Source organism: Myotis yumanensis, unplaced genomic scaffold, assembly GCF_028538775.1.
Source record: "Myotis yumanensis isolate MYYU_CA2020_CCGP unplaced genomic scaffold, mMyoYum1.0.hap1 SCAF_19, whole genome shotgun sequence".
Lineage (NCBI taxonomy): Eukaryota > Metazoa > Chordata > Mammalia > Chiroptera > Vespertilionidae > Myotis > Myotis yumanensis.
In genome coordinates, this window is record NW_027223770.1 from 17805994 (window position 1) to 17829520 (window position 23527).

The following is a 23527-nucleotide window of genomic DNA, read 5'->3' on the forward strand; positions in this document are numbered from 1 at the left end:
TCACACATACTCTGTTTTCTAATAACTTAGAGGCAGGCCAGAATAAACCAGTGAAGATAAAAACAGAGGTAGCAGATACAATCAATGTTGACCTGCCCAATCTAAATATAGCAAGATACTACAAAAGACTACAGGATTGTATAGAAAAGATACAGAAGCCAATCCAAAGACACTCCCAGCTGGCATGGCTCAGTGACTGAGCAACGACCTATGAACCAGGAGGTCATGGTTTGATTCCAGGTTAGGGCACATGCCCGGGTTGTGGGCTCCACCCCCAATGTGGGGTGTGCAGGAGGCAGCTGATCAATGATTCTCTCTCATCATTGATGTTTCTCTCCCTGTCCCTTCCTCTCTGAAACCAATAGAAGTATCCTATCTAATAATAGAGAAGCATGGTAATTAGCCGTACCTCCGCTACCCTTCCCATTGGCTAATCAGGGCAATATGCAAATTAACTGCCAACCAAGATGGCGGCCGGCAGCCAAGCAGCTTGAAGCGAACATGAGATTTGCTTGCTTCAGTGACGGAGGAAGCCAACGTTCCCCCGCCTGCCTTGCCGGCCTCTGAGCTTGCAGTTTAAGAAACATTGTTACAAATATAGAAGCTAAACAAAACCCCAGAAACCTGCTTTCAGCCAGCCGGGCTTCAGCCAGCAGGACCGCAACATTGTTTCAATTATAGAACAAACGCAGATCCCTGCTTTCAGCCAGCTGGGATCTCAGAGCTGGAGTGAGCAGGACCGCAACAGTGTTACAATTATAGAACCCAAACAAACCAGATACCTGCTTTCAGCGGCCGAGGCCTCAGAGCTGGAGCCAAGCCTCAGAGCTAAAGCTGGCCCAGAATTTAAAAACAAGAAAAAAAGGACAGGTTGGGAGCTTCAGTCACCCGCCAGCCTGAAAACGGCCCTCAGCCCCTCACCCAGACTGGCCAGGCACCCCAGTGGGGACCCCCACCCTGAAGGGGGTGTGACCAGCTGCAAACAGCCACCATCCCCTCATCCAGGCTGGCCAGGCACCCCAGTGGGGACCGCCACCCTGATCCAGGACACCCTTCAGGGCAAACCAGCCGGCCCCCACCCCTGCACCAGGCATCTATCCTATATAGTAAAAGGGTAATATGCCTCCCAGTACCGGAATCAGCGGAGCAGCAAGGCCTCCCAGCACCGGGATCAGCATGACAGGGGGCAGTGACCAAACCCCCTGATCGCCCTGAGGCTCTGTGTGTGACAGGGGGCGTGGCCACAACCTCCCTATCTGCCCTGCTCTGTTCGTGACAGGGGAAGGCGCACCAACCCCCTGATCAGCCCTACTCTGTGCCTGATAGAGGGGAGCTCCCCAATCCCCTGATTGCCCTGCGGCTCTGTGTGTGACAGGGTACGGTGCCCCAACCCCGATCAGCCCTGCTCTGTGTGTGACAGGGGGCGGTGCCCCAACTCCCCTATCTGCCCTACTCTGTGAGTGACAGGGGGGAGCTCCTCAACCCCCTGATCGGCCCTGCTCTGTGCATGACAGGGTACGGAGCCCCAACCCCCCTGATGGGCCCTGCTCTGTGCGTGACGGGGTGGCGCCGCAACCTCCCTATCGACCCTGCCTTGAGTGTGACAGGGGGCGGTGCCCCAACCCCCCAATCAGCCCTACCCTGAGCGTGACTAGGGGTGGCATCGCAACCTCCCGATCCACCCTGCTCTGTGCATGACAGGGGGCGGCGCCCCAACTCCCCCATTGGCCCTGCTCTGAGCCCAACCAGGGGCTGCACCTAGGGATTGGGCCTGCCCTCTGCCACCCAGGAGCAGGCCTAAGCCAGCAGGTCATTATCTCCCGAGGGGTCCCAGACTATGAGAGGGCACAGGCCGGGCTGAGGGGCCCCCTCTCCCCCCTGAGTGCACAAATTTTTGTGCACTGGGCCTCTAGTATTTAATAAAAAAAGATGCTCCCAGTAGCTAAAGATAGGTAATCTGAGCATCAGTAAGGATAACCGCTGCAGTGATCTGAAACACGTCAGCTGTGTTGAAATCCCTGAGCACATGACAGCACTAACACACACACAGCCCACATTGGTCTACTGGGTAATGCTAGGAAACAACGCATGAATTTGAAAATTGGCAAATAAAGGCGATGAGTCAGGTATTTCAAGCATTTATCCTGTCATTCCTGCACAAACTGTACCTCCGAGTAACCTGCTCATTAAGGTAAAATTGTTTTCTTCATTGAAGTTTCCTAGCTAACTCATGTATAAAAATGACAGAATCAGCCCTAACTGGTTTGGCTCAGTGGCTAGAGCATCGGCCTGCAGACTCAAGGGTCCCAGGTTCGATTCTGGTCAAGGGCATGTACCTTGGTTGCAGGCACATCCCCAGTAGGGGGTGTGCAGGAGGCAGCTGATCAATGTTTCTCTCTCGATGTTTCTCTCTCATCAATGTTTCTAACTCTCTATCCCTCTCCCTTCCACTCTGTAAAAAAATCAATAAAATATATATATTTTTAAAAATGACAGAATCAGCCTAGGACCACTTTGCCATCCCTAATGAAATAGTGGGCCAAAGGCAAAGAGAGACAGCCAGACACCATGTGCCTCCTGATAGAAGCACGTGGCCAGCTATGAAGTGTCGGGGACAAAACTGAACCTGATTCCAACAGGGCCTAGATTTAATTGCCAGCCTACAGGGAATCAAAGGGCCAGACGCAGGCATCTTAAATGATCATATAGGGATGTCAACAGCAAAATCCATGTGGGATTTTGAGAAATGTCGGAATGTGAAAAACTCTACAGGTCAAGTGATCCACCTTCTTCAACACATAAATTGTAACTTAAAAGAGAGAGAGAGGACACATATTAAAAGAAATCAAAATAAAGAATCAATTGTAATGTCTGGCCCTTATTTGGAACCCAGTTTGGACAAACCAACTACTAAAATTTATGAGACAGTCACAGAAATATGAGCCCTGACTGGATATCTGATGGCATCAAAAAAATTACCACCATTTATTTTTAGGGGCAGTCACGGTACTGGAGTTGTGTTTGTTTTTTTTAAGTATATTCCTTTGGTTTTAGAGATACACACCAAAATATTCGTGGATAAAATGACATGGATTATTATCTAGTTGGAGAACTGGGAGAGAGGGAGAGAATGATGGAGCGGACATGGGGGTGTTCAGTGGAGATAAAATTGGCCATGAGTTGATAACTGCTGCAGCTAGATAATGGGTACAGGGACATTCATTACACTACTACTAGTATATTTTTCTATCTTTTAAATTTTTTCCCTAAAATAAAAAAGTTCAGTTCTAGAATCTTTTCTTCGGGTTAGAATGCTAGTTCATACTATTATCACCATGACTGTCTTCATCATTCTGTATTTCGTTCACAGGAATTAAATTGAGTATAAATGCCAGTCTGTTGACCAGGATCCCACTAGTATTTCCCATGACTAGAAACTAGACTCAGGCCTTGTAGTGCTCACCAATATTTAAGAGAATAGACTGTAAAAATAACTAAATGGATGGGGTGGAGCCTAATTCCATACCGAATCTATATAACATAGCCAATGATCAAACACAACAGAGATGGGCCCCCCCCCCCCCGCCCAAAAAAAAGTAAATCAATAGTAGGGGAAGATCATCAGTGGCCTTCCCACCTTCTCAGCCCCTATCCCTCCTAGTTCCCTGTACTGAGGCCTCTAGTCCTGTTCCTCCCACATCCTCAGTCATAGAGGTCCTTTCTTTCCAGCTCATACCCAAGGCTGTCATTCCCCAGATTGTCACCTATTCTGGACTTCAGCAGCCAGCCTTTTGCTGCTTCCATAGCACTAATCTCGGGGGTTTGAAAGCAACTGCTCATATCTCTCTCTCAATCAGCTAACGATCTTTTTGAGCCAAAAACAACCTCCTCAGGAGAGGCAGCCCAGCAGGGTGATTTGGTGTAAACTCTGGATCCAGATTGCTGGGTTCAAACCTCCATTTACAAGCTATGTTCCTCAGACAGTTCCTCCGTGCCTAAGTTATCTTATCTGTGAAATACAAATAACTATTGTACTCATCTCATAGGTTGTGGATATTGAATGTGTGTATACGTGGCTTAAAAACATTCCTGGCACATAGTAAGAGCTTAATGAAAGCTGGCTAGCATTATTATTGGGTGGTGTTAGTAATGTGAATGTTAACCTTTTGTATACCCAGGGTCTAGCACACGGGTTGATATGCAGACATTCAATAAATACTGGTGGAAGACATGAATCAATAATCGACAGATCCTACAACCATCTATTCTACTATTTAAATCACCTGCCTACACTTATTCCAGCAATATTCCTAATGTCTCCGAAATGGGTGGCTCTCTGATCAGGATGCTACCTTGAATTCTGTCATGAAACTCATTCAAGTATAGGCAGAGTGAAGAAAATGGTCAATGAAACTTTAATCTAGAAAATCCGTTATAAAGCTGATGAAATAATGGCCCATGGCTGCAGGTTCCCCACCGATGACCTGCAGCTTTATCCCCTTGTTTCTTTATATTTTAATGACTTTAGAGAGAGGAAGGGAGGGAGAGAGGGAGAGCAAGAGAGAAACATTGATGTGAGAAAAAAACATCAGTTGCCTCCCGCAGGCGTCCTGACCAGGGATCAAACCCGCCACCTGGGTATGTGCCCTCACTGGGAATCAAGCCGGCCGGCCACCTTTTGGTGAACAGGCAGACACTCCTACCCACTGAGCCACCCGGCCAGGGCCCTGGTCTCTCACTTACAGTAGCCACGGAAGGAGTTCCAAGTGCTGGGCAGGTACGTGTGCTGCACAGAGCTCTGCTGCTGCTGGGGTGCCTGGCCTGGGGCCGAGGAGCTGCCTTGCATGTGGGAGGGGCTGAGCCCTTGCTGAGACTGCTGGGAGGAGGGGCTCAGTGGCTGCCCAGCCACCTGGAGGGAGAGAGAAAGCGAGAGTAGAAAAATCATGAATTCCCAATAAAGCGAAGACTCGTAAATAACTGAAGAAATAAGTCAGGCTAGTATGAATTCTAATACTGAAAGAACCCCTGCTAAAATAGTAGTATTTTAAATACAAATAGGATCAATGAAAAGTAATCATAACAATGAAATCCTACTTTGTTTTCAAAGGATTATGTCCAAAAGTATCTTGTTAGAAAGATAAGTGAGTGAAAATATGATTATATTACACGAAGTGAGAACAATGGAGAAGCGAACTAACCTGCCTGCATCACAGAGCTAATCTGTTGCACAAACTGAAGTCCTACTTCCCACTGAAGTGAACAGCACAGTCCCAGAGTTAAGCAGAGTTGAGCACAGGGCGAGGTGCAGACCCCACTGCGGAGCCCACTCCTGTCCTCAGGGTAAGGCCCAGGCTCCCAGCCTGCCCCTCGAGCCTTCCATACTCCAGCTCCAAACCACCTTTCCAGCTTTTTTTTCCCAAACACCATTTCCTGTTACTACCTAAACAGTTTTCTATATATACACCATGTCCCATCTCTGTGTCTTTACTCGAATGAGACCATATTCAAGTCATCATGCCTTCCCCAAGTACCACGTCAAAATCCTACCTCTCCTTCAAGACCTAATTCAAACACCACTTCTACAAAAATGTCCTAAACATTATCTTAATTCCCAGAATTTATCTCTATGGCCATCTCTCTCTTAGACCCATGCCAGGGGGACCCTGTGGGAATCTTGGTTGGCCCTTATTCGCTGTGCCCTCCTCCTACGAGGCCAAGTGACCACGCCCACCTGGAATGTGAGGGAGCCCCTTCCCCGCCTCCCTTAGGGGACCACAGCCCCCTTCCCTGTGGAAATGGCCCTGCACCCACTTTGAGGGCCTGTCCTCCTGCAGGGGTCCTGCCTCCTCCATGTGGGTTTCAGTGGTTCTCAACCTTCCTAATGCCGCGACCCTTTCATACAGTTCCTCATGTTGTGGTGACCCCCAACCATAAGATTATTTTCGTTGCTACTTCATAACTGTAATTTTGCTACTGTTATGAATCATAATATAAATATCTGCTATGCAGGAGGTATTTTCATTGTCCGCGACCCACAGGTTGAGAACTGCTGCAAGGGTTTTGGGCTCCTGAGACCGAGGGGCCTCCCTCTACCGCCCCCACCCCCGAATAAGCAGGAAAGTAGAGACTGTGTGTGTGTACCCCATGGATTTCCACAGAAACTAGAAGGGCAAAGAGCTAGCAAACAAGGGAGAAAGTCTTCCTCCCAGCTTCCTCCTGCGACAGCCCGGCAGGTGCTAGAGCCATCGTGTTGTGTGGCAGAAAATACTATTGATTTCGAACTGGCACTACCCACCTATCAGGTTATTATGATCACTGTTACTTCACATACACTTCTCAATTTTGTCATTATAAAAGCGTATGTGTCAAGTAGGAAGACAGAACATATTTTATTTAATGGTCTGTTAGCTTGACTCAAGACTTGTAAGTGCTCCAGCCCCTGGCTCGCAGGTCTTCATCTGTACTCTTACCCTGGGGCCTGTGAACACCGGGGGGCCTACGTGCACCCTTTAGGGTGCACACACCTTCCCGCCACGTCCTATGCACGCACACACTTGTGTTATCCCCCTACTAGACTCCACGCTCCTGAGGACAAGACCTAGGAAAGTTTCCTGCAAACGATAAGGAATTCCTAAATATTTTAATGGGTCTCGCCATGCTATCTTAACAACAGACTCAATCATCCCAGCTCAACAGTGCTCCTCAAAGTCACTGCTCCAAATGACAGGAACAACTTAGCCATTGCAGACTGTCCATCCCCCGGGCACTGAGAAGAGGAAGCAAAGGCCATGTCATCTGCAGGATGTCCTATCACAGGGCACGGTGGGATCGAAGCTGATCACTTAACCTGTGACCATAATACCAATATTAAGGTCCACGCTAACAATATCTCGGTAGTCAAGGAGACCAGGTCTGAAGCGAATGCCTCTTCACTCTTATTAATTCTTCAGGATCCCTGGGTCATACTAATGTCTGTGAACAGTCTACGCGTCATGTACCTGGGAGGCCGGGGCCGAGGCGGCGGGCTCGGTGACCTGGATGTGCTGCACCTGGATGGCGTGCTGGGTGTAGGTCTGCGGGTCGTGCAGCTGGCCCACGTCCACAGTGGACTGCTGAGACTGGTGAGGGGAGGTGGCCTGGGGGAGGCAAACACAAATCCATTCTGATCGAGGCGAAGGGAAGTCTTTCTGGAGAAGTTAAGCTCAACCAATATCCCAACAGGAACATAGAAAGAGGGGGAAGAGAACTTTAGATCCAACGCTTCACTCCCAGGGAGCCCACGTCTAAGCCGAGCTGGCAAATGTCAGGGGAAAAGGCAGTTTTCAAAATGACGCTTGTAAAACGGGGGCCACTAATGCTATTAACTCCTGAAAGAGATGGAGCCAAAAGAAATATAGCTCTTAATAAAAGCTGGAGGAGACGCTCTCCGGAATCGGAAATCTTTCCTCTTCAATTTCAATTAAATGTAATGACCTACCCTTTATGAGTTAAAAGATATCACGGAAGAGAATTGCCTTTTAGCTTGTCTCGACTGAACCACTAGAACAGCGGTTCGTAACCTTTTATGCATCGCAGACATCTTTGAAAACCGGCTAAAGTCTGAGCCCTTTTCCCAGAAAAATGTACATGCACATCGTTATTTTACAGGCAAGTCCAGGGACCCATAGATTCTTCCAGAGCCCAAAATCAAGAGCCTTCCCATAAGAAAAACGAGAGGAAGAACAGTCAGTGAGTGGCAGCTTCCACTCCCTGCTCTGGTATCAGCTTCCAGTTTTCAGAGACCATATAATCTCCATTTGTCTTGTTCATACGCCTGGCAGACCCTTCCTTGGTGTAATTAAATGAAACAACAGTCTGGGAAGGTTCCTTCTCTCAGCTCCCTAATCAGGAAGAATGAGCTACTAATTACCTGGTAGAAGGAACACAGTTCTATGCCTATACCAGCGATGTTTAACCTTTTTCATCTCATGGCACACATAAACTAATTACTAACCTTCTGTGGCACACCAAAAAATATATTTGCTGCCGATCTAACAGAACAATATGTATAATTTTGATTCATTCACGCCAGGCAGCTATTGTTGTGTTGGCTGTTGTCACTTTTTTACTTGATAATCTAAGGGATGAGAGGCCAGTGCCCCTGGCTAAACAGTCAGGTGCTGCATGTTTTAAAAACCCTGCGGCACCCCTGTTGAAAATCGCTGGTCTATTCGAATAAGGCACTGACTGGTATTCAGAGATTGGGTCACATTTGTTCTTACAAGCTCCCACTGAGAGAAGGTACTTGATGCCTGTGTCGGGACTTCTCACACTGGCTTCTCACCAGGAAGTCACCCGGGTGACCCAGGACAAGGACGCAGAAGAGGCTCAGAGAGAGTCTGCGCGGGTATTGTCTGCAGCAGCGCAGATGGCAGCGTGCGCTGGAGCCTAAACCCTCTGACTGCTAAGTCGAAGCCCTGCACGGCCTGAGGAGGGCTTTACAAATGCCTTAGACTCCGAATGTACGTGCAGAAGCACATTAGAGCAGGGCCCCACGCCAGCTCTGAGAATCGTTAACCTCAGGGCCACATGCGCTGGTGACAATGTGGCATTCAGGAAGGGAATGAGAGACGAGAGCAGTACCGTACCGGGGCCACTTGTACCACTTCAAGCTGTATTTGCTGAGGCTGCTGGAGACCGGATGCGGCCTGTGACAGGGGGATGTACTGAATTCGCTGGTAGTTCCCTTGTGGCGTCCGGTAATCTGTCGTTAGGGTCTGGGACAGCTCTGTCATGGCCTGGGTTAGCAGGTCTGTTGTCTAGAAAATTCACACAAAATGCATTAGTTGGTGGCAGTACTGCTTGTAGCTACTTCAGGGCACTTAGACCCTACAAAATTCTCATTGGTATCACTGGTGGATCGTGGAACCTACAAGTTAGCCCTGAACTCAGACAGAAGAAATTCCTGAGAGGATGCTGGAAGGTTACCTACATATCTGTATCCATCTGTCTACGCCAGGTCCAGTGGGGTTACCCTCAAGGTTCGGACAAACTGGCGGCCAATGAGCAGCACTGACTACCCCTTTCACAGAGGAGACCCGATCAGAAGCAGAGTGGCTACATTTGCAGCCAATTCAAGACTCTGGCCCTGAAAGCTGTGACCCCTGAACCCTGAAGGAGATGCTCTCGCCGGTCACACACTTACCACCACGGTCTCGCCGGTGGCACTGTCGGTGGTCAACACGGCCGGAGCAGTGCTGATCACAGCGGTGGTCAGCGGCGTGTGCAAGGTGTTAGGGAGCTGGGCGTACTCTGGATGCTTCTTGCGAATGTGCTGGACCATCTTGGTCTGGAAAATTATGGCAAAAACCAAGAATTAGTTACTGCTGGAATTAGTTATTCTCAGTCTTTCTCAAAAGCAAACCTACAAAGGCTCCTAAAGTCGTATGTTATCCATTAAAAAAAAAAGTCAGAGCGATGCTGACTGTGCCCTCCCCTCCCTAAGGCGGCACATGCTACGAAAGAGAAAAGAAGAGGCTGAAAGAAATTAAAGAATCACGTGACCCACGCCATCAGGCAAGGTAAGAACACCTCACGGCACCCCCTGGTCCCACCAGCACCTGCCGCAGTCGGTCACAGCCCCCCTTTTCAGGAACCATCACGTGAGCGCCCAGGCAGTACTCGAATGCCCAAGCGCACAAACTCTGGGCTGGACTCTCACACAGGAGCCCTCAGCTGCAGGCCAAGGAAAAGGAGCCCAGTCGAGTGCTCAGGCCACCAGATGGTGCTAATCCTGGGGCAGGTCCACCCTCGTCTCCCCTGTTCCATCTATGGTTCCCAGCTCTCAGAAAGCAGCTCCTTGTAACCGTCAGCCCCCATCAAGTCACAAGAAGCCAGCAGAGCGCCTGGGAGAAGCCACCTTCTCTCCAGAGACCCTTTACACAGTGGCCCAATTGGGACTCCGCCAGAAGCTCCCCTACCTTGCTGCTGTACTGTTTGGAGCAGTGGGGGCAGCAGACAGGAGGAGTGGCTATGGTGCCGGTGAGCTGGGTGTGGGTGCTCAGCATGGGGTCTGGTTCTCCAGGGCCGGCAGGGCGGAGCTTCCGGATGCTTGGTGGGAGCTCGGCCCCAGGATGGTTCTTCAGGATGTGGGCCTTGCGCTTGCTGGCACTTTTGTAAACCTGCAAGTTCAGATGCTTTGCCGTGAAAGCCGTACACAGTTCCCCTTTCCTGCTTAAAGCCAATCCCCTAACAATTTCCATACAAGGAAAAGAGAAAAAGTAGTAGTGTAGCCCAAAATAAAATAGATATCATGCACCCAAAATAAACAGATAAAATGCAAGATAATATATAACATAGATTAGAATAAAACAAGGACATCATCTAGCCCGGCCGGTGTGGCTCAGTGGTTGAGTGTTGACCTATGAACCGGGAGGTCACCGTTCAATTCCTGGTCAGGGCACATGCCTGGTTGCAAGATTGATTCTCTCTCACCAGTGATGCTTCTATCTCTCTCTCCATCTTCCTGGGATTTACAGATCTGCGCTAGTAATAGCGAAAACAGCCTTTCTCCTACAGTCGAAGAGGTGGCTACACAGAGAAAGGCCAGTGCTCCTTAGCCTTTCTGTGAAAGCTCTCACATGATGTATGGACTAGACCGCCAGATGCCAAAGAATCCCCCACAATGAAAAGCCTAATAGCAACCAGCACCTCTAGTGGTGAATGTCCATTGTATAAGGAAACAGTATTACATGAAGCAATAAATACATATTCTCCTTCGGTCTTTTTTGTAACTGTACAGAAATGAAGAATAATATAGCACAGAGTACTCCACCGCAAAACTTTGCACATGCTACTCGATCTTCTAGAAGTCCAAAATCTACCATATGTCTTACAAACCCGCTGATAAACACTCTCATTTTAGAGCTAAGACATTTTAAATGAATCCATATACTAAGCTCTTGGTAATAAGACTCTTCTTTTGCAGCAAAAATCACAGAGAAGGGAAAACGAGTACAACAAAGCCAGCTCATTCTGAAGAAAAACAATTTGGCTTAAGCTGAGGCTACACTTGCAGCCCTTGTTTGGTGGAAAAACACTGAGAGCCGGGGAACCATCTGTCGAGAGCCCTGCAAGGTCCTGGCCCACGTTCCCACCCGCAGACCAGCTGGCCCTGCGCAGGCTCCCACGGGGCCGCCGCGGCAGGCGGTTCCGTTACCTTGTCACAGTACTGACAAAAGTAGTCGCGGTTGGGCTTGATGATGGGCAGGGTTAACTCCGGCACCTCTTCTATCTTCATGTCCGGGTGCCTCTTCGATAAGTGATTGACCTAAACGGGAGAAAGGAAATGAGAAAAAGAGAGCCCGTGGCGAGCAGAAGCAGGCAAAGGTCTCCGAGCGACGGCGAGAAGCTGACATCCTCTACAGCAGCGCCCCGAAACAATAGGCATTTGGCCAGAACCAGGCCCATCTGACACCAGAGCACTAGCAGTCCCTGTTAACAGGAACTCAGCAGATTACGGAAGGAAACTGGGTCACTGTGGATCCCATGAATAGTCCTTGATGAAAGAACTATTGGAAAAAGGGAAATTACAGTAGCAGGAACTTCTCTGTCTTTCATTACTTAGCGCCCTTCCCTAAGGGAGGACATTTAATGAGATAAAAATTAAGGTTCTGAATTTTATTTTTTTAAAAATATTTTTATTGATTTCAGAGAAAAGGGAGAGGGGGAGAGAGATAGAAACATCAATGATGAGAGAGAATCATTGATTGGCTGCCTCCTACACACTCCCTACTGGGGACTGAGCCCACAACCCAAGCACATGCCCTTGACTGGAACTGAACCTGGGACCCTTCAGTCCACAGGCCGAGGCTCTATCCATTGAGCCAAACCAGCTAAGGCAAGGTTCTGAATTTTAAATGAGGCTCTCTGACTTTAGCTCCTGGCAGAAATACAAAGTCCTCACTTAATGTAGTAGCTGTCAATAGGTTCTGCAACTTTAAACAAAACAACAAGAAGGAAACCAATTTTACCCCAGGCTAATTGACACAAACAGGGATTAGGTCCCTCTGGCATCTCATCGAGATTGTAACAGAAGGCCGTATTGGGACCTGCTGCGCGCTAACTGTCCTGGTGTCCCTGCTCACCTGGTCGCACGCCTGCCTTGAAAGTTTTTTCTGTTGCTGTGTCATAGCTGGAAAGAGGCATTAAAGGAACAGTCGGCGAGAAGGCAAAGAGCCCAGAGAAAGTACACTCAGGAACACAAACGAGGAGAGGGAAATAAAACGTGGTAAGACCATAGACTGAGACGGGTAAAGCAAAACAAAACTAGCAATGAAAAGTGATAGATAGCCCTGGCCGGTGGCTCAATGGTTAGAGCGTCGGCCCATGCGCCAAAGGGTCATGGGTTCGATTCCTGGGTAAAGAGTACGTACCTGGGTTGCAGGTTCTCCCCCGCCCCGCTGGGGGCACATACAGGAGGCAACCAATTGATGAGTCTCTCTCACATCGATGTTTCTCTCTCTCCCCCACCCCCCTCCCTTCCACTTTTTCTAAAAAAAAGTCAATGGAAAAAAAATATCCTCAGGTGAGGATTAACAAAACAAACAAATAAACAAAACAAAAAAGAAAAGTGCTAGCTGTACACCTCTTCTCATGAACTATGGCAACGGAGGGCGAAGGGAGACTGGCAATTCCCAAATTGGGAAGTGTTCGCCTGTTTTTTCCCCAGCCGCTGCCAGAACCTATGGACAAGTCTGTAGAGAACACAGGTATATACAAGAGCCATCACCATAAAACAGAAATGGGAGGGGAAAGGTGGCCGGCGGAGCCCGCGGCCACGCGGCACTGACCAGCATGCCCCGTCTCCGGAAGCCCATCATACACAGGCGGCACTTGAACGTGAAGCTGTCGTAGTCGGTGGACGTGATGCGAGGCTTGAAGGTCTTGGAGCGGCTGATGCGGTCAGCTTTCTTGGCCTCCCTCTCGGGATTATGCATCCTCTGCATATGTTCCCGCAGTTTGTCTTTCCGCTATTGAGAGAAAATCGTTGAAAAGGCAGCGGGGTGAGAAGCGGGGGTAGAAAGTTTTTAATTGAAGGGATATTTTTAAAATATCAACACAAGTTAGCAGTGACCACAACCTACTGAGATGCACCCGAGTTGTCAGAGCTGGAACATACAAGGACGTGGCAACGTGGCTAGGAATGACTCTGTCCACCAGCAAGTAAGTGCATCTCACCGAGCCTCGGTGGAAAATGACCCTTCATTTGAAAGATACTGATTTTTGCCCGGCTGATGTGGCTCAGTGGTTGAGCGTTGACCCATGAACCAGGAGGCCATAGTTCAATTCCTGGCCAGGGCACATGCCCCGGTTGTGGGCTCAATCCCTAGTAGGGGGCATGCAGGAGGCAGCCAATCAATGGTACTCTCTCATCATTGATGTTTCTATCTCCCTCTCCCTTCCTCTCTCTCTAAAAATCAATAAAACTTTTTTTTAAAAAGAAAGATACTGATTTTTTAGAAACGAAAAAAAAAAGACTGCATTTTTTGCAGAAGAGATCGCAGGGTACATGGAATAAGTTTGGTAGTAAGAAGTACAAGATAGATTGATAATGAACGATAGCTAATACGGAATTTACAAAGCAGTATGTAAACTCAATTCTCACATGTTTTAAAAAATATTATGATATTCCTCTAAATTCCAAATAAATGTAGTTCAAGCAAACAATTACACTGCCTGCTATGGACAGAGCTTATGGTCTAGGTCTAGTCGGATGAGCACATGTTGGTGTGAGTCCCTAGAAAAACAATGAGGCAGAGCCCATCCTGAACAGAAACAAATGCAAAAACAAAACATGCCAGCTCCATTGCCCCGTGAGGCTCTGCTCTTGGACATATGACTACACGGTTTTTTGTGAAGATTCAAGACCTCCCAGCAGACTAGGTCCTCTCCTCTTTGCTACAGACTGGGAGGTGGGGATGAAGCAGCAGCCGCGATGCTCTCGGGTCAGATGCGGTGGTACCAGAGCATCCCTGCTGTCTCCCATGAGCCGCCAGCTCTCAACTTCCAGCCCTGCTGGCCAGTCCACGTCCACCCCATGGGCAGCCACTCCGTCGTCCACGGGCAGCACCAGCTCTCCCTCACAGCCCACCGTGAGCTGGAAGGGCCTGGGTTCCCAGACGCCCTGGTTCCCATTGGTGCACCCAGACCAGGGTTTCACACAAGGGCAGCAGTGACCTTTCTCTGGTCCTCCAACTTCTCCTGTCAGACCTTTACTTCTCCATCTCCTCCTATAATAAAACCCCTCATTCCATAGTACTCATAGTGGTTTGGCTTCTCTGACTGAAGCCTGTCTAATATGTTGGGTGAAAGTAAAATATTAGCAAAAAAGTGTGTGTGTGTGTGTGTGTGTGTGTGTTTTATGCCTAGGTGCTAAAATGGTATCTGGCACAAAATTATTAACCAAAAAAATGTTAAGTGGATTGGATAGATGGCCAACCAGTTAGCATCACAAAACAGGAATCCTTTTAGATAAATGGTCATTTTTCCAATTCAGAAAGAGAAAAACCTAGACCCCTTTATACTTTCCCATTAGAGTCCTTGAGAGAGCTCTAAATCACACTACTATATATGAAAGGCCAGTGAGATTACAACCTGTAACACACACACACACAAAACTTAAGCTTTGAAAGGTATTTCCACGTTCTATACAAATACATCCTTGTAAAATTATTTTTCCCCTCCTGATACTTTTCCAGTTTCTATGACAGAGCCACCTACAGTCAGAGCCAGGAGGGTGTCCCTCCACAGATCTTTGCAGAATCATCTGATTTCTCAATGAAGCATTTTTTTTTTTAACCATTTTTACATTTATTTGTTTAACTCAGACCTCTGGGCCTCCCATGGGTTTTTCCTGTGCTTCTAAATTCCAGGCAGGTTACTGAATTTATTTTTTATTTTAAACTTGGACGTCATTAACATTCCCCAGAGTGGTCTAAGCCCTCTCTGCACCCTACAGATGTCCCACCTCCATCAGATGACGGTCCTGCTGCTGCAGAGCTCAGTCATCAGCCTCCTGTGCTTAGTAAGTGCTCAATAAAAATCTCTTGACTTGGTAAGTAAATGGACTGTTCTCTTGGGAATGCCTCAACAGCCATTTAGTTCTAGTTATCATACATCTGGATTATTTTAGGAGATGCATTATTACTCTGTTTGTTCGGGGATCTGGATGAATAATTTTGGGAAATGAAGGTGAGTTTGTTTCCTTAATGTTATCAGAATAACTAACTCAAACATGAGGCACGAAATGCGTCTCCAGACCAGTTCTTTGAAAGTGGGGGATGAGCTGATGAAACAAACACGCACTGATCCTGGGCTCCACATGACTCAGGCTGCTCCCGCTTACACACCTTAAACTGCTTCCCACACGTAGAACACAGGAAATCCTTGCGGTCCGAGTGTCGGAGCATGTGGAGGCGCAGCTTGTCGGGGCGGCAGAAGGCCTTGTCGCACTCCGTGCACTGGTAGATCTTTTCTGAGTGGAAGCTCCGCACGTGTTTTTTCACCTGCCAGCGAAGACGGAAAAAGTCAGGGGACTGGGGCACCGAAGGAAATGACAAGGCGGCTTATCAACTCTAGAGGGCGCCAGAGGCGTTGCCAAGCGCTTTCAGAAACTGAGCAAGGTAATCCCATTAGATGTGACTGGTAATTGGCCTCAGTAACACACACTTTCCTTACGACAAAGTGAAAAACAAGTAGCCAGAAGCCTCACAAATCTTAACCTCCCATAAGAAGAGGCGGAAGGAAGATGCCTGCAGTCAAGGCCCTGCTTACATGCAACCAACATTTTTTTTCCCTTTTCTTTCTTTTTAGGATTAAAAACTGAGTTCCCGCCTAGCCGGTTTGGCTCAGTGGATGGGGCGTCGGCCTGAGGACTGAAAGGTCCCGAGTTCGATTTCGGTCAAGGGCACATGCCCAGGTTGTGGGCTCGATCCCCGTAGGGGGTGTGCAGGAGGCAACAGATCAATGATTCTCTCTCATCATTGATGTTTCAATCTCTCTCTCTCTCATCTCTGAAATCAATAAAAATATATTTTTAAAAAACAAAAAATAAAGTAGATTGAAGAAATGCCCTCAACTGTAAAGCTGTTACAAAGAAGGGAAGAAAATGCAGGTGGCAGGTGACAGCAGTCTCAATTTTCCAAAAATCCGTGTCTCTCACCAAAAGAAGGGAGCAGAGGGGAATCTCAGTGGCAGACACTCACCTGGATAAAATCTGGGAACCGCTTCTTACAGGTCGGGCAGGTGAAGTAGCCGTCATTGATATGAATGGCCACGTGGTCTTTCAGCAAATCAAGGCGGTCAAAGGATTCCGGGCAAAAAATGCAAGAGTACGTCTTCTGGTCCGAATGGAGCTTCATGTGGCTCTCCAAGGAGGCGCTGCTGATGAAGCCCTTGTTACAGAGGTCACAGGTCAGCGGGCAGTTCCCCTCCCGCCCATGGAAGCGCAAGTGCTGGTCCAGCTTGTCCTTTTCACGGAAGGCCTTCCCACACTGCAAACATTTAAAAGGCCGGAAGGACTTGCGAATGAACAGATGCTGGAGGGCTGCGTTCTGAAAGACACACACAGACATGATCATTTAGGGAGGAAATTAATGTGTGATCACACGTTTAAAGAGAAAGAGGATGATCTCTGCGATCACAGGTTTCCCATAGAAATGAAACTCTAGGACACACTGGAAAAAAAAAAGATTTTTCTGGCGAGACATTAAAAATGAAGACATCGCAAAGTTCATCGTGAAAAAGAAGAACGTTTCCTGTGTTTTGTTTTATGTCTATGTGTGTGTTTTCTTATGAAAGGATTTAAGCAACATTCAAAAACGTATTCCCAGTAGAGGGCTTGCTCAGTAAGACAAATCCTAAAGTGATATGGAATAAAAATTGCACACTTGGAAAAAATGACTTGAAATTAAGTCACACGTGCATGAATGAGGCTGGAGCAAGTGAGTCAAATGTTACTTGTTCAAGTCCTTGAGAAAAAGAATTCAAAGCTTGGCCCGGCCAGCGTGACTCAGTGGTTGGGTGTTGACCTATGAACCAGGAGGTCATGGTTTGATTCCCTGTCAGGGGACATGCCTGGGTTGCAGGCTCGATCCCCGGTAAGGGGCGTGCAGGAGGCAGCCGATCAATGATTCTCTATCATCACTGATGTTTCTGTCTCTCTCTTCCTCTCCCTTCCTCTCTGAGATCAATAAAAATATGTTTTTAAAAAAGAAATAAAGAATTCAAAGCTTGATTAAAATGTTTAGCAAAAAAAAATATACGGTAATAAAAAGAACTGGAGGGTAGCACTTGCCAAGGGCTGGGTGAAGGAGGCAATGGATACGGGGTTTCTTTTGAGGGTGATGAAATGTTCCAGAATTAGATAGTGCTGATGACTGCACAACTGTGGGACTATTCTAAAAACCACCATAAAAGGGCGATTTTTACGGTATGTGAATTATGTCTCAATTTAAGAAAAAGAACTGAGACAGAAACAAAGGATACAGATTTATGTGAACGTGTTTATATATCATGAGATAAGATACATGAGCACACATGATAAATAGAGACTGTACATTTAATCACTTCTACGCAGAAAATGCAGAGGACAAGCCTCAATGCAGCTAGTTAGTTCCACTGGTTAGCACACCATGCTAACCAAGTTAAGCTTGTTGCTTTGTTCCCTGTGTAGACCAGTTTGCCCCCGTCCCCCTTTTCAGTCACAGATTGCATTTCTAATGTTGATTAGCCACCTAGGAAATGCATGCAGTTGTTATGGGGGATCCAAGTGAGAGAATACGGATAGTCAGTGCAAATTCATCACCACTATTGGAAAAGCAACTCATCTCTCCTGAGAGCAGGTTAACAGTCATCTTTCACACGGATAGTACAGAACCAACACCTTAGCTAAACTATAATGAAGTTGCATTCATTAGCTCCTCAACAACCAGGGGAAAGGTCTGCATAGCTATGAGAAGGGGCGGGGGGGAGGGGAATCTCTCAAAAAGAAAAAGAAAAAAAAAATATATATATATATATATATATATATATATATATATATATATATATATGGGTATGCTTAGGTAAGAAGAAGGGAATAGTAATGGAAGAATTAGGGGAGCTTTTAATGCATTATTTGTATAATAAAAAGTGCAATGAACAATGCTTAAACCCTTCATTTCAAATTACACGCAGCAACTTCTAAACTAAATTTGCTATAAAATAATCATTTCAGGGAAAAGCAGAATACTTGTTTTTGATTTAGTGAGAATTCTGGACCTAGTTACTTTGCCATAGAAAAAATTCCTCCTCAGGGCTTCTCCAGCAGGGCTGAGAGTGCACGTTGCACTCATGTCTTGAGCAGGTGTTTAGGAATTCTCCTATCTTCCAAGTTGACTGACTGGGGCTGCTCCAGGCTTGCAGCAGATCTTATTCACCTTTGCATCGAGAGCCCTTTAAAAATACCTTATTTCATAGGAAGTGTTCAATAGAAGTTCGAGAATTAATTAAATGTATTTCATATGAAAATCAAAAAGAATTATTTCAAACTTTCCATAGCATCTGCAGAGATCTTTAAGAGAACACCTTTCTCAAATCAGCCAGAGCTCGCTTTCACTTCATTCTACTGCCTAGCAGTTGCCCAACCCTTTAAATCTACAGATCCTTATTTTACATCAAAGCTCTCAGTATTTTAGTTCCTGTCAAAACTTTATGGAAACACGGCAAATAAGCAAATGCTGTCCTGAGGTTCAGGGAGTCCAGATTTAGAGCGCTTTCGGCAGGAAGAATCGTTCCCTTCACCCAAGTCACCGAAGTTCCCAAGGGCAGACACAGTGTTCACCACCTGACCTTGGCCTCGCTGGAGATTCCATTTGTCCTTGGATGTCACCTCTAGAACTCGGTGTTTTTTTGATCCATTATGCTCATAGGGCTCCTGTCACTTCTGATTATGGATGAGCATCCTCAGACACTTGATCTAACTGAGCAGCCACCTGGCTCCATTTTCTTGGTTCTTGGGAAAACCTTGCTCTTATCGTCTTGTTCATTCCCACGGAGCCCTGAGTACAGTCTCGGTCCCCAAGAACCAGAATTCCTTTCTCTGATCTGATGATCCTAATGAAGTCCTCACATTGCCCGGCAGGAGTGCTGAGACCATTCCGACCACGGATGCAGGCCATTTCACTCCGGTATCTCCTATAGCTCAGAGCGACAGTTGGCACACATTTCCAGGAGAAATCATGAAAAATGGTGACGGCAGCACAGATGCATCCATTATGGATCTTGTAATGCTCATTGGCATTAATGAGATACAGCCAGTGAACCACACCATCCTACACGGTGCAGAAGCTAACAGAAGGGAGCCCAAGTGGTATAGTTGCTAAAATCTGTGATGAGAGATTCAACTTATAAAGGCAGTGAATTCTGAGACCACAGATTCTTTGCAGACAAAGACCATAATATGTTTCTAACATTTGATATTAATAGCTAAAGAAACCTAAACTCTTGATTAATTTTCATATTATTTTGATCCTGCATTCAAAGTCTTGGGTGGGCTAGCCCTGCCCGACATACCTCACTCACCTAGCACCCACCCTAGGGTAAGGCTAGTGTGCGCACTGTCCCATAACCACACCATGCACATCTTTCTCGGCCTGCATCCCATGGCTGCCCTCCTTTAAAACAGTCAACCTTCTTCCGGTCTCTCTGTGAAGGACTAGTTTTAAGTTTCACTACATATATGAATTCATCTATTCCCTGACGCCGTCATCTTTTTTTGCCTTTCACTCATCGAAGTTCCTTTAACAATTATACACTATACTTTTAAATTTAGCTCTTAGCACCTTACATTAGCACTGTCTTCCCAATCAGACTGAAAACTCTGAGAAGTCAAGCCTCGGGGAAAGTTCCACTGTACACAGCACATGCTGAACACACGTTAGAATTCGATACCAGTCCACACGTCACTCAAACTGTCTTAGAGGTGGAAGGGACCTTGGATTGATCGCTTAGTCCTACCCTTCCTTTTGTGTCTGAGGAATCTGAAGCCGATGATTTACTCGCTGATCTATTGGAAAATAAATGATCATTATCCATTAACTAATTTGCATTTACTGCCGCAACCAAGTTGTAGTTTCTACCAGGATTTAGTCAGTACGGGTTGCAAAGGATAGCAGGTAAGGCAAAACTTAAAGGAACATTCTGTTATTGAAACACAGAAACCAACCTACCTGCAGCTCCAGCTGAGCAGGCAGCATTAGAGGAGAGAAAAATAGTTACATTACCAATTGGCTTGGAAGACTTCCTTTCAGTTGGTCATTACCAACCTGGACAGAAAAGATGAAAAGAATACATAGCCCTACCTTTTAGAGTGTGTGAGGGGGGGGAAAATACCTTAACTAAGACTGACCTTTAAGAAGCCACATGCACGTGGCTTTTGCTTTGACATGAGGAACCTTGTATGAAAACCGGCAACCCTCTCACTCAAGAACACAAGTACAATCATAGCTAGATTATGCTTGTATGTCCATATCTTCACTACATGGGTGGGCTTGAGGTTTTTTCATCAAAAAATAATTAAATCTAGTAAGCATGTCTCTGGGCTGAGTGAAAAATCAGAATGGCCAAAGCAGAAAAGACAATAATTGGGCAAGAGCATGAAATGCAGACTGGGCAGTAATGTGGAATGATGGATAGGAAGTTATTGGTTCGCAGCCGTTTGCCTTTCTGGTCTCTAGTTCTGTGTGTTTACATACACTTTTGAAATAACATACATGGAGCCACAAGTGTTATATGTTTCCATTGCAGGACCCTCACAAAGCTCACTTAGCCTCCGTGGGCTCAGAGCCCTTCGATGCTACCACGTAGCTATTAATGTCTAAACGCATTTGCATAAGACATGGACTAGACTATTTTTCGAGGTCCCTTCTAGCATATAGGCATATAAGAAGGCCAAAAGAAATATAAGCTGCACCTATGCAAGTGAGAAAACCAACAGAAACATTAGCTAAAACCATGAGCCATCTAGAAATTGGAAAGTTATACAGAAAGAGCCCAATCGTCCACACATACAGTACTAATAAAAGTCTTTACACATCCTGCTCAAAAACAGGGGTTTAAGACACTGTTTTCTGAATGCAAACTGTCAGCACAGGCACTTACTCCACAAAACCACATTGCTCTCCACACACACCCCTGCAGCTCCTAACTCGGACTTAAAGGCTATCTGCAGAGTAAGAATAAGATGCGTCCGCCTGGAAGCCAGGGAGGCCCTACAGCCCTGTGGCCTCGAGTCAAGATGCAGGGCACATGGCTGACTTGCTCCCAGACCTACAGCTTAACTTCGGGCTTTCCCGGGGGGCGTGGGTCATACCTGCCACATCAGCTTGGACACAGTCCCTTTGCATTGATGGCTAATGACACTTGCCAGTCTCCCTTTGAAAACTGCAGCTAACCAAATGAAGGTGCCCCAGAGTAACTTGAGAGCTATGATTAGACTCAGATGAGCCTGGCTTAAATGTATGTAACTATTATAATGAAATGTACTTATTTCTCCATTTCCAACCAGTGAGTTTAGGGATCCACAGAGCTCTGCGACTTTAACTATACCAGTCCAGGAGCTGCCAAAAGCCCAGCTCTGCATCCTTAATAAACGGATGGACTCTAGAACCAGCCACCCAACCTGCCTGCCACAGGACACAAAGACACTGAGACACAGTTAACACCTTCTTCCAAAATAAGGGGACTGAGCGTGGGATAAGCTAGATGCAAGATTTTGAAGTGGATGGTGAACAGGTTGGAAAACGTAGCACCTTTCAGCCGGCTGACTGGAGAAAGGCCAGCGCCTGCTTCCCACTTACTCGGATGCGTTTGGCCCTGCGCATGTCATCGGCGGTCAGGGTGCTCTGGGTGGGCAGCACGCTCTCCTCGTGCTGGGGCTGCAGGTGCAGGCTGTGCGCTTCCGGCTCCTGCTCCAGGGAAGACGGGGTCTCCTGTGGCAGCTGAGGGATCGGGAGAGTGGGCGGTTCTGGTTGATCCAGCCCATTCAGAGTAGCTGGCTCAGCCTCATCAAACTGTTCCTTGGGGGAGAAATGTAGCAAGTCCTGAAATTGCAATAACCAAGAATTATTCCCTTACCTAGATAGAGAAGAGCGTGCTTTGAAAGAATGTCAGCTATGGTTTTGAATTACTGCTTTTTTGAAATGACTAGAGTCGTAATGCTCAGAAAAAGTATTTTCCTCCTGGGGAAGTTAATTAGACAACTACCCATAGAACGTGAAAACTATGAGACATTCCAGATCGCTTCATGAGGAAAAGACTCTTCTGGAACATCATTTTTTAATTTTTAAACTAATTAAACAGAGTCCCCCAATATCTCCAGACAAATTCAAAGCTTTAGGGCAGGAAAGTTGGGTTTTTGTTCTAAGTAATATCTGAAAATACAATTTTCTTTGCCTTTCTCTAGCCACATTATTTTTTTTTTTTTTTTTTTTTTTTTTTTTTTTTTTTTTTACTAATTCATTTTATTGCATTTTTTAAAAAGTTAACAGCAAGTTTAAAAAACCAACCATGCCCCGGTCCATCTTCATGGATGCCTTAGAGAGCACTGCTCCTGACTCCCTTTCCCAGCCTGCACTGGGCCGGGGATGCTGCCCCAGGCTGTGGCATGTGAAGTTCTTCTTTGGGTCTCTAGCCACACTGTAAGCAACAGGCCGCAGAGGGCTGGCCTGACAGAGCTGTGATCCTCGGAAGGGCATCTGCATTAAATCCAATAGTAGTGCCGGTACATCCTCTAATTAGCTACAACGGTAGTGCCGGTACGCCCTCTAAGCCAGCATCTTTCCCATCAGCCCCAGTACCTGTGTCCCATCATCACACTTCTCCCCATTTTCACTGGTGATTTCCAAGCGGATAAACTTTGGGGGACGCCCTGGCCGTCGACCTGGGCCAAATCGCCTCTTGCCTCGTCCCCTCCCTCTGCATCTTGTTCTGAGGACAAGAGATTGGGTTATAATGAGTCGTGGCTACATAATGCGCCATTAACAAATACTTCCCCAAATCTTGATTTCCTTACTTTATTATTCTTCCTGACTTTTTTCCTAATGGAAACAATTGTTTCTGCTAATATACACTTTTTAAATGTCTCATCTTTGCTGTCTAGAGAGCTCAAAGAGATGTCTCAAATTATTCGGGGAAAAAAAAGGAGTTGAGCCCTGGCCGGTGTGGGTCAGTGGACTGTGCAACCCAACCCTGAGCCCACTCTGCATGGCACCTCGCAGCGAAGGACCTGGAGATGGCACGGCCACGCTGGTGGTCTCCCTGTAATTCATGGCCATGGGCCTCAGCGAGCTCCCCAGGCTGCAGGCAATCATACTGTACTTCCCAGACCACTTACTTCCCACTCCCTAAATGCGTGTCACACCTTCTCCTCTCTTCTCAAATCCTACAGAGGTTGGTAGCTCTACCTCTGTCCTCTGGTCCTTTCCCTTACAAACCACTCTCATTCTTC

General features: G+C 46.8%; 1 protein-coding gene across 1 annotated transcript in view; it reads right to left on the reverse strand.

The window, feature by feature from the left end:
• Positions 1-23527, reverse strand: part of PRDM10 (PR/SET domain 10) — a 79800-nt gene that overhangs the window by 6683 nt on the left and 49590 nt on the right. The window contains exons 10-20 of the mRNA XM_070399382.1: positions 22878-23007; positions 21879-22121; positions 16245-16592; positions 15390-15545; positions 12831-13010; positions 11198-11308; positions 9960-10160; positions 9185-9328; positions 8628-8798; positions 6999-7136; positions 4744-4909 (exon numbers count right to left, since the gene is read on the reverse strand). Of these exons, the coding sequence (XP_070255483.1) occupies positions 4744-4909; positions 6999-7136; positions 8628-8798; positions 9185-9328; positions 9960-10160; positions 11198-11308; positions 12831-13010; positions 15390-15545; positions 16245-16592; positions 21879-22121; positions 22878-23007 (1988 nt within the window). The remainder of the gene's footprint in view (positions 1-4743; positions 4910-6998; positions 7137-8627; positions 8799-9184; positions 9329-9959; positions 10161-11197; positions 11309-12830; positions 13011-15389; positions 15546-16244; positions 16593-21878; positions 22122-22877; positions 23008-23527) is intronic.